The following is a 14,515-nucleotide window of genomic DNA, read 5'->3' as shown; positions in this document are numbered from 1 at the left end:
CACACACAAATGTGTCCCGACCAGCATTTGGGAACCAGTGTGGGAGTAGACTAGTATCTCACCAGTCCACAGTTGATGGACCAGTGTGAGAGTAGACTAGTATCTCACCAGTCCACAGTTGATGGACCAGTGTGGGAGTAGACTAGTATCTCACCAGTCCACAGTTGATGGACCAGTGTGGGAGTAGACTAGTATCTCACCAGTCCACAGTTGATGGACCAGTGTGGGAGTAGACTAGTATCTCACCAGTCCACAGTTGATGGACCAGTGTGAGAGTAGACTAGTATCTCACCAGTCCACAGTTGATGGACCAGTGTGAGAGTAGACTAGTATCTCACCAGTCCACAGTTGATGGACCAGTGTGAGAGTAGACTAGTATCTCACCAGTTCACAGTTGATGGACCAGTGTGGGAGTAGACTAGTATCTCACCAGTCCACAGTTGATGGAGATGCCTTCTTTGGCTCGTTCGCCCGTCGCTCCCGTCCTCTTCAACCTCTCTGACCCGGCCAGGTCCACAAAGTGGAACTTAGCCGTCAGTGTCTCAAACTCGTCTATTTCAGAGTTACCGTTGGACACCTTCTCAACAGTCTCATTGTCTTGCTGGGGTATGGGAAAGACAAAGCAAAACGTAGTTTAGAAGTGTAATTCATTAGGCCTTTAAAATGAGTTAATTCTACTGTGTTACCTTCATGTAACCATAGCATTAAAACAATTGTAATGTTACAGCATGTACAGTATATCACACACTGACTGTACAATATTATCTCCAGTCAAATATTGAAAACGCATTATTGGTATCCTGAGAGTATGAAAGGTAGTGCTGAATTGAATACATAGGATCACAATGCAAACAAGTCCCCAGGACTTTTTGTGTTGTCGAAGCTTTAAGTTTACATTTCTGACAAATATAGTATTCAACCAATCAAAAAATACAATTGGACTGGAACCCATAAAGGTCTAATTGTACACTTTCCGAGTTAAAATTAACAGTATATGGACACTAGAGACATTTTTATAATAGTTTTTTCTCATACAAAATAATCAACACAACACTGTCATATGTTTGCGTACAAAAATAGCGAGTTGGATCTGCCATTCTCGACTACGGGCAACAGCGGCCGACCACAGCGCGCGGCAAACCGACGAGTCACACAGGAGGACATACATTGTCGGAGGCACAGACGCGGACTTGGCACAGGTGGATGGTGAAGATGGCGTGGGAGCGAGAGCTCTGAACGTTCATCTGGGTGCTGGCTGTGGTGCGGCACAGAGCCCCCAGCTTCAGGCACTGGATCATCTGAAACGTCAACACAAGGTGCTCCGTCACTGAAATCTACTATCTGACCACACACACACACACACACACACACACACACACACACACACACACACACACACACACACACACACACACACACACACACACACACACACACACACACACACACACACACACACACACACACACACACACACACACACACACACACACACACACACACACACACACACACACACACACACACACACACACACACACACACACACACACAGCTCAGGGGTGGAGTGACCGGATGGGAACCGCAACGTTCCCAGTTCGAACCCGGGCTCCCCCAGAGTTAGTGTTGTTTCCTCCGGCATCTGTGTGTGTGAATGAATGGGTGAATGAAATGCACACACACACGTATGCATCTTTCTAGATAGATACCAACCTGTATTGTATTAGTAGTCACAACCTTTTCCACAGTGGTGACCAGGTTACACTACCCGGATTTTGTGTTTCTTTTCACAGTGGCACACACACACAGATGCGTGATACACCTACTACCGCTGCCTTGGAGGCCACGGTGCGCGTGGTCACACCCAGTTGTATATCTTGCTTGCCTCTTGAAGAGGGCGGTCGCATTTCTTTTTTCTCTCCCTCCCTGTCTGTACTCCCTGCTCAGAGCGTCTCTTCTACACTGTCTCTTCGAAACCCCTGAAACTATCAAAACATGGAACTAATCATGGAATTAGTGTGCTGGTCTCTGTACGTGATGGACAAAATTTGTTTCTCATGTAAATTGGGTTCTGGAGAGCCCGCTCAATACCCTGATGGATCTTCCCCCGACTATCAGCGTAGAAGAGGCATTATTTGGATTTATGGTGACAAGATTTCTGCTGATTGGGCTGTGCATTGGTCTTGCGTACCGAAGTATTGGAAAAATGGCAACGCTGAACAGAGCCCCTATGCTGCTCATCCCTTCGATGGCTTGCGTAGGAAGAGAGCTTTTTTATGCCTGGCCCAAGCCCCCGCCACCCAGCCCATCCCCACCCAGAAACGTGCCTGCACAGCTGATTATTATCATCTTACTTGAAATGTGATGTGATGTCTTCTTACACCCCCCCCCCCTCTCCACCCCCCCTATCCTTCTTCTTCCTCTTTTCTTTTTTTCTGATGCAAGAAAGCTGAGGGCAGCGCCGAAATATGGCTGCAGCTGTGTAGCTCTGATTGTTGTCTCTATCCCCGTAACTGCAATGAGTGCCTACACAATGACAAATTCCTATCAACTTGTTGACATGGCAAATAAATCTTGAATCTTGAATCTTGAGATGCTCACACAGTGTAGAATCTAGAATCAACATCTTAAAACTAAAATGTATGCCAAAAATATATATATATTTAGTTTTTCTTCTTTTTTTAACTCTTTCAGCGCCACCTGGTGGTCACCAGTTTAGGCTTTGGTTGCCAATTCGCCCATTATAAAAAAAAGAAAGAAAATGTAATTATATTATGCATGTAATGTGCATGTCATCACCTGTACACCAGATTAGAGGAATTTTCAAAAAATATATAAAAAAAAAAAGAGAATCTACCAGTTTGTGATCTACTGGTAGATCATGATCTACCTTTTGGGCACCCCTGGTGTTCAGTTTGTTCACAGTTTCCCAAACAGTGGGTCTGTACCCACTTATTGGTCACAACTCGAGTAAAAATCCCATTTATTTTTCCTACGTAAAAAAAAGAAGAAGAGTATATTATATATATATATATGTGTACTGTATATATATATATATATATATGCTCACACCTACCTCTGCCTCGGACGACACTGTACGTGTGGTCACACCCACGGTGTAGATGCCTCCCGTTGCATCCTCATGGATCTTGATGTGAGATTTCCGACTCGTGTCTCGCGACGAGTCAAACAGATCCAGCACCTCCTCATTGTACAGCTACAGACACACATGCACGCACACACACACACACACACACACACACACACACACACACACACACACACACACACACACACACACACACACACACACACACACACACACACACACACAGGTACGCACGCACGCACGCACAGACACATACACACACTGCTTTAATGTTGAGAAGAAAGGGAGTACCACCGCCCCTCAACGGCAGGTCTGGTGCATCACAGAAGCAGGACATAACAGACAAATTTAACAAATTTACTAATACTAATGCAATACTACAAATAGTAACTGCCTTTTTATTTACAGCTACTGTAAGTATAAACAATGACTAACATGCCTAGTACATCTTCATTAGAGTCACTTAATAAAGGCACTGAAACATCAGCACCTAAAAAGGCAATTAATCATTGGAGATGCTCCAGTGCTTAATTATTTCTGATATCTTTATTGTTATCATAAGGGCTACAATCAATTACTTTCTTGGCAATTATTCTATCAGTTATACTTAAGTCAGAAGGATAAAATGTACTAGTTTGATTAACTATTGCAGCCTTAGCCTATCATTGATAAGAAGCTTTGTAAAATAAAAAAGCTGAACATTAAGTTGTGGCCATTGTGCAAATACCTTTCCACATTTATTTCTAGTATAATATACAGTACCACCAGCAATGACTGGGCAGCCACTTCACCAGTGCTGAAGTGGTCCTTTAATGCTATAGCAATAAGGTATAATAGCTGTGACTTAGGCTTTTAAAATGATGAAAATTCTGCTGTCATAAATGAGTAGACCATATTCTATTGTTATCTAGCTACAGGAGCTAGATAAATGAAACAATAAATATGTAAATAGCATGAAGATGGATAAAATGCAAAGCCTTCTCAAGCAACATTATTGCATTTCAACACCTGAACATAAGCTTGAATATTTTATTAGTCACCCAGAAATGTAAACAGCATGTGGTACAAAATACATTAAAGCTACTGTAAAAAAGATAACACAAAAAAGTCCTTTGATGGAAAATACAAAACACTTGATAAATGGGTTTTAATTTTTAAATTTTATGTTTATTTTATTTGTTAACAAGTATGGCTGCTGTATCTACTTTGGCTACTGAAAGGAACACATAACGTCAGAAATGAATAACGTTTGTATTGTGTAAATATCCAGAGGTTTCTGTGGCTGACAGGACTGCCTCATCAGCCTGTATCTAGAGGTTGACAGCTTAGATTCCTAGCCTGTGTGTCCATCAACAGCCCATGTATCTGTGAAAATAAATAAACTCCTACAGTACCTGCTCATAACCTAAAAATGTCTAAACCGTATGCCAAGAAAAGTGCTTTATAAATGAACACACTACAGCTTTATAATACTGTAGACTTGATCTACTTTCACACTCCTCCACCAGTGCAAAAAATAAACAGCCCCTGTGATTAGGATGTAAAACTGAACATTATGTGGATTATGAAAAAAAAAATGTTCATGGGGATTAAAAGTAATAATGCAACCCATCATCTCTGTCAGTGCACAAATGATTCCATTCATTTGATTCCCTTCAAATTGTATTTCATTTCTCACGAACATGAGAAAATGAACATGCCCCCAGAAACCTGGGCACCCCTCACTTCACACAAGTGTGATTTCTATCTTGTTGCCTAGAGCTGAACCAGTACTGGCAGCATGCCTGAGGTTAGTTAGTGTTCGCCCTCAGATTATGAGGTTGGGTGGATTCCAAGGCCAGGTCATACCAAAGGCTATACAAATGGGACCCAATGCCACCCTGCCACCCTGGCACACCCCCCACATGTCTAGGGGGTGGTACTTGTACATCATGTCTAGGGGGTGGTACTTGTACATCATGTCTAGGGGGTGGTACTTGTACATCATGTCTAGGGGGTGGTACTTGTACATGTATGAAAGTCACCTCACGCTACATAATCAGGAGACAATAGCCTCCTACCTCTCAGGGCCACATGGCTCAGCAAGGCTTATACTTACAGAGCTGAAATATCGTCAACTAGGGCGTTTGGAAGTGGGTTTGTTTTAGGCAAGCACCTGCCGTTTTCAGCTCTTTGGTGGGCACACAGCCTCGGTCTGTGTGGTTTCCACACCTCTCATTGAGGGTCCCCCCCCCCCCCCCAGGCCATGCAGCTGTCCTTGTGTGTGCATCCCATCCCCTTTAACCCGTCCGCTCACAGACCCTGACTCGACACTTCCTAACCCCCCCACCCCCTCCGACGATGACAGCTGCTGCACTTCAATTGTCAGTGGAGACATGTTCCGCTTGATGGAGAGCCAATGTTAGAAGCTTGTTAAATAAGCGGTGTCAACGACGCGCAAGTCTGACCCGCGCTGTGGTTGTGAACGCCCGGAAGGGATGGTGATGGGAAACCATGCTTTGAGCAGAGCAGAGCTGACATTTGGCGTTCAAGAAGAGCACAACACCCCCCCCCCCCCCCCATCCCCTCTGTATACTCAGAGAGAAGAGCACAACAGAAAAACCCATGTTTCTGTCAGTCGTTCTCAAACATTCTCATGTCAAGGACCCCCCAGATTAGAAGTAATTGGTCGCCGACCCCCATCTGAAAATATGTTGTTCCAGAGACTTCACCAGAAGCAAAGATTTTAGTTAAAAACGTTCGCTATATTCAAAGATTTGCACCACATTTTCACGATTTTTCAAAAATATGAAAATGAGCTTGTAAATCTGCTATTTTTCAACAGCTAAACGCTAAAGCATAACATAATGCTTGAAACACCAAAAGGGGTTCCCGTCCAAAATGGGTTTACAGATACACCTGTACTGTATTAATCTTGAAAATAGTCGATGCATGCATTTGGCTTCTGGGGGTGCATACTTAGTTTAGACTGGTCATTGGTTAGACATAAGGTTGGTGAGGGGTGCGTTAAGACGACCGGATTAAGGTTGGTGAGGGGTGCGTTAAGGGTTGGGAGAGGGTTATGGTTAGGTTTAGGTGTGCTGCCCCGTGGGAGGTTAGGGTTATAGGGTGAGGGTTTGAGATTGTAGGACTAATGACTGGTCTAACTACAGCAGGTGAGTAGTACAGTAGGTGGTTGGGTACCTCAAGGAACTGGGCGTTGATCTTGAACTCTGGTACGGGGCGTCCCTCGTCCTGGGCAGCCTGCCGGCGCTCCTCCACGCCCTTGTAGAGGTGGTGGACGGCTCTGGGGATTATGCCCAGCTCCTCCTCTCCGATGTTAACGTCAAAACCCGTCCCCATGGTGTAGGTCTTCCCCGATCCCGTCTGCACGTCAAAAACACAGACACAACATTGCGGAGAGTTAAACACTAATCAGAAGGAAGGAACCCCCTGGTTGTGGACTGAGGTGGGTCTCCAAATACATTGTAAAAGTTCTAAGATTTGAATGATGATACCAATATAAAAAAAGAACTTAAAATATCCTACTTCTATTGATCCAAGGTGTAACACAATTGATTGATTAAAATAAACATGAACGATTTCAGGATTTTCATGTGGGTCCTGTTCCAGAAAACGTTGAGACCCCCTGCTTTACTCCATAAGGTGTAACCTGACTCCGCCAGCTGGTGGCAGCAGTGAGTTCCTCCTCCTGCTCCCATCTGGTCCCTCTCGGGGCAGAGACGATGCACTATGAGCCATTTCTGACCGGAGAGATACGCTAGAGGCGATACTGATGACGTATTGAAGCGCTGCCACAGTGCAAATGGAAACACAACCTAACAAGATTACAACTCGAAATTATTATCATTTTTGTGCTGCTGCTTCCGGTTCATCGTTTCTGCTTGGTTAGTGGGCCTGCACCATACATTATGTCAGACATGATGTCACAACTAGCTAATTGCACATAAACATAAAACCCTATTACTTCCTGATAGAATAAACTTTACACTAAAACTCGATTTATACAAGAATGTAAATATCACACAACGCATTGTGACTCGACTTCCTCTATGAGCTTCAGAATTATCACACACACACACACACACACACACACACACACACACACACACACTCTAAAGGGGGGAGGGGAAACGGACGGAAAGAGGGATGATACCGAGGTGGTGTCAGATGGAGGGGCAGAGAGGACTGGAATAATTTAAGATAAGGGAGGCGGGAAAGGAAAACTTAAGGTAACGTTCAACGCTAATACAGAGGAGGAAGCGAGAAAGGGTGATAAGGCAAAGGAGAAAGAGCCCATGGAACAGGGAAGTAAAGCCATTCTAAAAATGTCGTCTTGTTGTTACAACAGTGGTTTTCATGTCAAGGACCCACTGTTTGAGTCTACAGTATTTACATTAGTGGTCAAGGCCAAGGTACAGACTGGGCCAAAATACTACCAGTATGTGTGTGTGTGTGTGTGTGTGTGTGTGTGTGTGTGTGTGTGTGTGTGTGTGTGTGTGTGCGTGTGTGTGCATGCGTGCTGTGTTTATAAGGAGATATGGGTCAACATGGGAATTTAAAATGTATAGCTATCTGAATAGTTTGTGTGTGTTAGTGTGTGTGTGTCTGTGTGTTTTTTTAAGTCCCCCCCCCCCCCCCCAAAAAGCCTCTACAGTACACAGAGAGTTCTATGAACCGTGCCTCCTGTGAGTGCCAGGCGGAAAGCAGCTCTGTTGTCTAGGAAACCTAGACGGCTGCGTGTGTTTTGTGTGTGTGTGTGTGTGTGTGTGTGTGTGTGTGTGTGTGTGTGTGTGTGTGTGTGTGTGTGTATGTGTGCGTGCGTGTGTGTGTGTGTGCGTGTGTGCAAACTTCAATGTAATTTCCACATGGTAGAGAGAAGATGTGAACAAAGTACTCAACCACAGTGGCTGAGTTAAAGTATAGACACAGTCAACTACTAACTAGTGACAGGTGCTGTCAAAATAATGTACTTTAGTTCAAGAATGCAGAATGACCACAAACTCACACCGTGGGAATACCCTTCAACATTTTATAAAGGCAGGGGAGCGACGTCGCTGTCGGGCAAAAACCTTGTATGTCTAAGATGGTTACTTTTCATGAAATGGAAAAAAAAAGAACCTGTGTTCCAATCCAATGGATGTGTTTAGCCACAAGCTCTTGTTAATGCTTTTCATTAATTCAATTCATATTCATAAGAACTGCACACTCAGTTGACTTCATCATTTTCACTTTCGAAAGCAAAAATAGCAGATCCACAAGCTCACGAGCTTGTAGGTCGTCTGTTTTCACGCAACACTGTTGTCCGACAAAGTAGGGCATTATTGTTCCAAACAAAACCATCAAAGATGAAATATGGAGATGCAAAGTTTCTACATGACTGCCATCATTTGTTTGCTATACCGAATAAATAAATACAAAAATGTAATAAAAATACTTTCTGTGGGCCCCATAAGCTGTGGTGGAATGTAAGTAACTAAGTACATTTACTTAATTTCGAAGTATTTGCACTTTACTTGAGTATTTCCATTTTCCAAATTCTTCTACTCCACTACATCTCAGATCCAAACATTGTACTCCACTACATTCATTTGAAAATCTTAAGTTACTTTGTATTATTACAAAGCACTACTATTAACCACTTACTTTCATCCTTTTCTGTATATACTTTTATTTAAGTAAAAACGTTTAGTACTTTTTCCACCACTGCACTGGATTAGTGAAAAACAAGCCCCGTGGTGAAACTCCTGATCAGACTTATTGCTTTGGCGCCTACAAAACGGCTGCACTCATTACTGTGACTGTATGTCAGAGCATGAGACACGTCAACAACATACGTACACACCGGGCATGAACACGGACCATGTGCCTCAATACATCTATTCCTGGATAAACCCTACAGGTCACAGGGGTCGAGTTTCCGCTACAGAAATCTCTGCTACTGGGTATCTTACCCAAATGTCAACACTCTCCACTTTCTACTTTCTATACCTCAGTCTGCACATGCGCACGCATGCGCACACACGCACACACACATTGAGAACATAACGTGACAGGCTTTAATGAGAGAAAGCCACATAATCTTGCCTGTCCGTAGGCGAATATGGTGGCGTTGTAACCCTCGAAGCAGCCGTCGATCAGCTTCTCCGTGCAGTGGGTGTAGATGGCGTCCTGCTGGGAGTCCATGTCGAACACATAGTCGTAGGTGAAGGCCTTGTCCTTGCCCAGGATGACCTGGGGCTCGCCGGGCATCACATACGTGCAGATGTGACATCCCTCGATCTTCTCCCTGGCCTGCTGAGGACGGATCCTGCATGGGTTCAAAAACACACATGGGAAGTAGTCAGTAAAGCATTAAGCCTAAAGCCACGGAGCCGTCATGGAGTAAGGACGTGAATGAGTCAGTAATAGAGCGGCACAAAACCGGCATATATTCTCGCGATGTATTATCTTCGAAAGTTATACCAACTATTTGGATTGTTACTCGGCCTGAATTATGAGCAAGACAGGCAAACCACGTCCGACTACACTCACCGCTGGCGCTGAAGCCTACTTCACCAACTGAAGTAGTACGTGGTCTAATCAGAAACCAGCCAATCAGAATCAGAAAAGTATACTAAAACTAACCGTTTTAGAACGCTTAATGGCGGCAGGGTTGGGGTCTGTCTTTTACACATAGTGATGGCCTAAACTAAGCAATGATTCTCAACCTATTCAGGCCGTGACTCCCCAAAATAATCTGATTTGACAGTGACACTCCCGTTGACTGTCATTGTAACAATGGAATGCGGAAGTGCTCATTCTATCTCAATGGAATAGTTCCAGCCATAGGAGCAATGTTTGGAACTATCGCCACTATGTTGCCTCTTTCTTATATTATTTGACAATTTGGCCACAAAGTTTGACCAGTTTGTATGCTGTAGTGCTGCAAGGCGTTCCCCCTCCAACGTGGCAACTGTCTCTGGAATCTTTAGTGAATCCAGGTTCACTGTGGATTATTTCCCTTCAGGCCTTCCAGTGGGAGTGCTCTCCCTCCCCTGGCTCTCTGAACTAATAACACTGTGTCCTATGAAACACCGCTGCCGTGTGAGGCTGTGAGCTTATGTGTGTTGAGAGTTGAGAATGGCTATTGTAGTTATATAGTTATATAATCCGTGTCTATGTTCATGTGCATCTGTGTGTGTCTGTCTGTCTGTGTGTGCGTGTTTGAGAGAAAATCTGCAGGATTAAGTGTGTGTGTGTGTGTGTGTGTGTGTGTGTGTGTGTGTGTGTGTGTGTGTGTGGGACAGAGCTCTGATGCTGTACGTCTATAATGTGTTGCTGACCAGATTAAATATGACTGTATACTGTACACCGAAATGCATCCGATGTGGATATCACAGCCATAGTCACTGTGGTTACAGGAAAACAAAGACCGTATGACTGGGATGAAATGATGCAGTGTGCAAGTTGAGTCGGAAAACCGTATTGTATTAATGAGAAGCAAGTAGGTATGCAATGATACCAAAGGCCCATATACATAATATCATGACACCAAATCCATGATACGATATTTAACACCATGCTTAAAATGAATACACCGGTATGCACCTGCCAAATTCCTTATCATGATATGCTCAGTATTATGCATGCTATGGTTCATTCAGGAGATGCACTCTGCTTGTTTGTGCCACTTTAACTTGTGTCTGTCGGTACAGAGCTGGCAGCACTGTTTGCTTAAAGCCCAGTTAGCTGTGAAGCTAAATGACAAGGCTATGTTGCTGTGCCAACAACAACAACAGGTCAGACGTTTAGCTAAAATAACCAAGCAATCAGCAAGAGAGTCGCTACAAAGTATATGGCTGTTTCACTCCGCTGGTGTTCAAGCAAAACGATAGCATTTTCAGCCTGAACACCTATTGGTAGATGTTGACACAGGCCTTTGATAATAATACTGAGACATTTGTTTGCAATATCATTATAACAACAATATTGTTACATCCCTAGAAGCAAGCAGTCTTGCTGATGAAAATGAAAACAGGTGAATGGTAAAATCTAGTTAGAAATGGGAGCAGAAAATCTGTTTCATATACCGTCCTGTCTGTCTGTCTGTCTGTTGTATACCGTCCTCCCTGCCTGTCTGTCTAATACATACCGGAGGACCCTAGTGCCCCTTTGCCTTTCTGCAGGTTTGTCAGTGTGCGTCTTGTGTGTGAGCGTGCACGCACGTGTGCATGCGTGTCTTTTCCAGTGTGGATAATAAGGGCTGTATTGTGCGCCGGGGCGCTGGGGGCAGAACAATGCTGTGAGAGGGAGTACAGTGCATCCATTGTGTCCGTCTGTGTGACACTGGATCCCACCAACTACTGTACGGTACGCCGGTAGGATGGAGGGCGGAGGGATGAAAGATGGAGAGGAGGAGAGCAACGTCCCTGATGACGGCTAACTGCTACATTATTAACCCATTGTTTCTCAAACCTTTTTCATATTAAGGACCCCCGATGTATTTGACAGCGGTCCCCATCTGAAAATAATTTGTGCCAGGGACTGGCAACATTTTTCAAGAGGTTTTGAAAATAGACGATAAACTAATTTCGTGGAACCCCCTCACGGACTTCAGGCTGCCATTCAGGATTTGGAATGAATTTAAAAAATAAATACATTTATAGTTATGGTTATTGTGCTTGGTCTGAACAGCGCTTTAGGCATGAGGAACGGCAATGCAAGACAGTCTGTCAACAAGCAATCTGAGAACCCATGGGCAATGTAATGGGTTTTCCTTTGAATTTGCCTAAGGTGGCAGCGGCAAACAGAATGTGGACACTATGGTGGCAACATAATGCTATCCACATGCTGTTTGGCGCTTTGCTCCACCTTAAGCCACCCTCTTCTCCCATGTTTTCATTCCCACTAACAACAATGTATTCACATTCTGAATGAGCCTGCTCTGCATCTGTTCTTGAGACAATAGACAACAAGTAAAGTGAATGAGGACTAACCTCGGCCCTTCTCCCTCATCAACTATTACCAAACTAACCTTGAGAAGCCACTTCACAGCTAAAGCTTGGTGCGAGACCAGTGTTGCCATGTCTCCTTATTAGAAGTGACTTTGGGCTTGTTTTTCTGCATAGCCGATTGTAAATATACAGGTGGTTTCATTTTTTGGGGACTTGTCTCTTATTTAACCCATTCTGACCTGAGATCAGATTCATACGAGGTTTCCACTGGACACACGCCGGTCTGACGAACCAATTCTGACCTGAGATCAGATTCTAAAAATGTCAGTCGTTCTTCGATTTTTTTCAAAAATAGCAGACCTACAAGCTCGTATCGTGCCACTCGGTGGCGCGATATGAGCTTGTAGATCTGCTATTTTTCAATAGCTAAAGCATAACATGATGCCGACACCAAAATGGGTGCCCGGTCAGAATGGGTTAAGTGTAGTTGCTAATGCGGGCTTGCTTCCTAACCCAATGGTTTTCAATCATTTTCATGTCAAGGACCCCCAAATTAATATACAGGTATGTGTGTGTATGTTCTAGCCTTTAATGTATGAACTTCAAGTTCATCCTAAACTGTTGCAGTGTCACATTTCCTCTGGTCTTTCTTCCTGCTGTTCTGTGTGAAATGCATCAAATTAGGTTGTAAAGATAAAGCAAGAAAGTCAAGATTTATTTTTTAAATAGCAGATCTGCAAGCTTAAAACATGTCACATTGCGGAGATAGATAGATAGATAGATAGATAGATAGATAGATAGATAGATAGATAGATAGATAGATAGATAGATAGCACAGTTTCATCGCAATCGGACGCTGCGTTGAGGAGTTGTGGTGATTTGTACAGCACTCCTGTGAACTTTGGAAGCCAATCTTAACCAATCAGGATGGAGTGTGAGAAATCTGAAAGACCGGTTTCGTTGAATGGCTCTAGAGAGACTGTGTACCAATTTGCGTGATGTTTGGACAAAATCTGTAGGTGTACTGTGCAAAAACTTGTTTTGCACAAAGCGGCCTCCTGGTGGCGCTATAACAGGCCGTTCTGGAAAGTTTGGGGCAGAGGTTCATCGTTGGCATCCAGGGAGTGTGTGTACAAAATTTGGCATCGACCGGGTTGTTTTGCACAAAGCGGCCTCCTGGTGGCGCTATAACAGGCCGTTCTGGAAAGTTTGGGGCAGAGGTTCATCGTTGGCATCCAGGGAGTGTGTGTGCAAAATTTGGCATCGACCGGGTTAACGGTGGCCGAGATTAGCTGTTCACGGACACACGGACACACACACGGACGGACGGACACACGGACGGACGGAGTGCAAAACATACTCTCCCCACATGCCTTCGGCCTGGTGGAGACAACAAAAGGCTACCAGTCATAGTTCAAGTGGCATCACATTACATTTTATGCACAGAACTGAGATGGGGCCTGCTTGTTCATAAGTCCTATATGGGAACAAACAATCTTGACCTAGCCTGCAGAGAAGGGACCCTCAAACTGTCTGCTAAAACAGCTCCTTCTCATGCAAGTAATTGACAATATCTAAAGTCACAACACCAACAGTATTGCATCGTTTAAAAAAAAAAAAGGTTTTATTCATTTCCTTAAAACGTAAATTTTTAATTTCCTGAAAAATGAACATTTTGGAGTTATGAGGTTTCCTCTGGACAGCAAAGATATGCTACATGTGCATCTTACTGCTGCTTGTTTGCACCGACTGCATTGTCAGCAATTTAGGAACTGCAGCTTCTCGCCAGCTTATGCTCTTAAGTCACAACAGCAAAATGACCAGAGAGTGCATAGCAATACAAAACGTAAACTTTATTGACAACAGTCTTGTCAAAACTCGACTATTGTAACTCCCTCCTTACTGGCCTACCAGCATGTGCACTTAAGCCTCTCCAGCTGATCCAAAATGCCGCAGCTCGCTTGGTCTTGAACCAGCCAAAATTCTCACATGTCTCCCCCCTGCTCCGCTCCCTCCACTGGCTCCCGGTCGCTGCCCGGACAGAATACAAAACTCTGATGCTGGCATTCAAGGCAACCAAAGGTATGGCTCCCCCATATCTTGCAAGTATGATTGAACCCTAGTCCCTACAAACCCTCCCGCGCACTCAGATCAGCCAACGCAGGGAAGCTCCAGAGTACAGGTTAATGGCAACCGACAAGAACCGGAAGAACAAAGAGGATGTTTGGGGGGCTCCCATAGAGGTATAAAAGGATAGGAGGGAGGACCTCAAACTTGAGGTCCGGGATGACAAACGTTACGCACATGACGTCAGTGAACGGCCGTCCACCTCCATGAACGTGCTGCAGTTCCACTTTTCGCCAGTAGGTAGTGGAAGCTTCAACGTTGGATAGCCTTACTGGGGGCTTGGGGGCTCCTCGCTGGTAGGGGGGCCAGTAGGATAGATACAACTGCAGTGACACACAGTAGT

General features: G+C 44.3%; 1 protein-coding gene across 5 annotated transcripts in view; it reads right to left on the bottom strand.

Moving 5' to 3' along the window:
• Positions 1 to 14,515, bottom strand: part of kif21a (kinesin family member 21A) — a 79,435-nt gene that overhangs the window by 34,900 nt on the left and 30,020 nt on the right. For all 5 annotated transcript variants that reach the window (XM_083762648.1, XM_083762650.1, XM_083762649.1 and 2 more), the window contains exons 2-6: positions 9,197 to 9,419; positions 6,293 to 6,475; positions 3,077 to 3,217; positions 1,167 to 1,298; positions 431 to 601 (exon numbers count right to left, since the gene is read on the bottom strand). In XM_083762648.1, coding sequence (XP_083618774.1) covers positions 431 to 601; positions 1,167 to 1,298; positions 3,077 to 3,217; positions 6,293 to 6,475; positions 9,197 to 9,419 — 850 coding nt within the window. The remainder of the gene's footprint in view (positions 1 to 430; positions 602 to 1,166; positions 1,299 to 3,076; positions 3,218 to 6,292; positions 6,476 to 9,196; positions 9,420 to 14,515) is intronic.

Source organism: Protomyctophum parallelum, assembly GCF_964188405.1.
Source record: "Protomyctophum parallelum genome assembly, chromosome: 4".
Lineage (NCBI taxonomy): Eukaryota > Metazoa > Chordata > Actinopteri > Myctophiformes > Myctophidae > Protomyctophum > Protomyctophum parallelum.
Note: the sequence above shows the minus strand (reverse complement) of the source record. Positions and strands in the feature narration are given on the sequence as shown.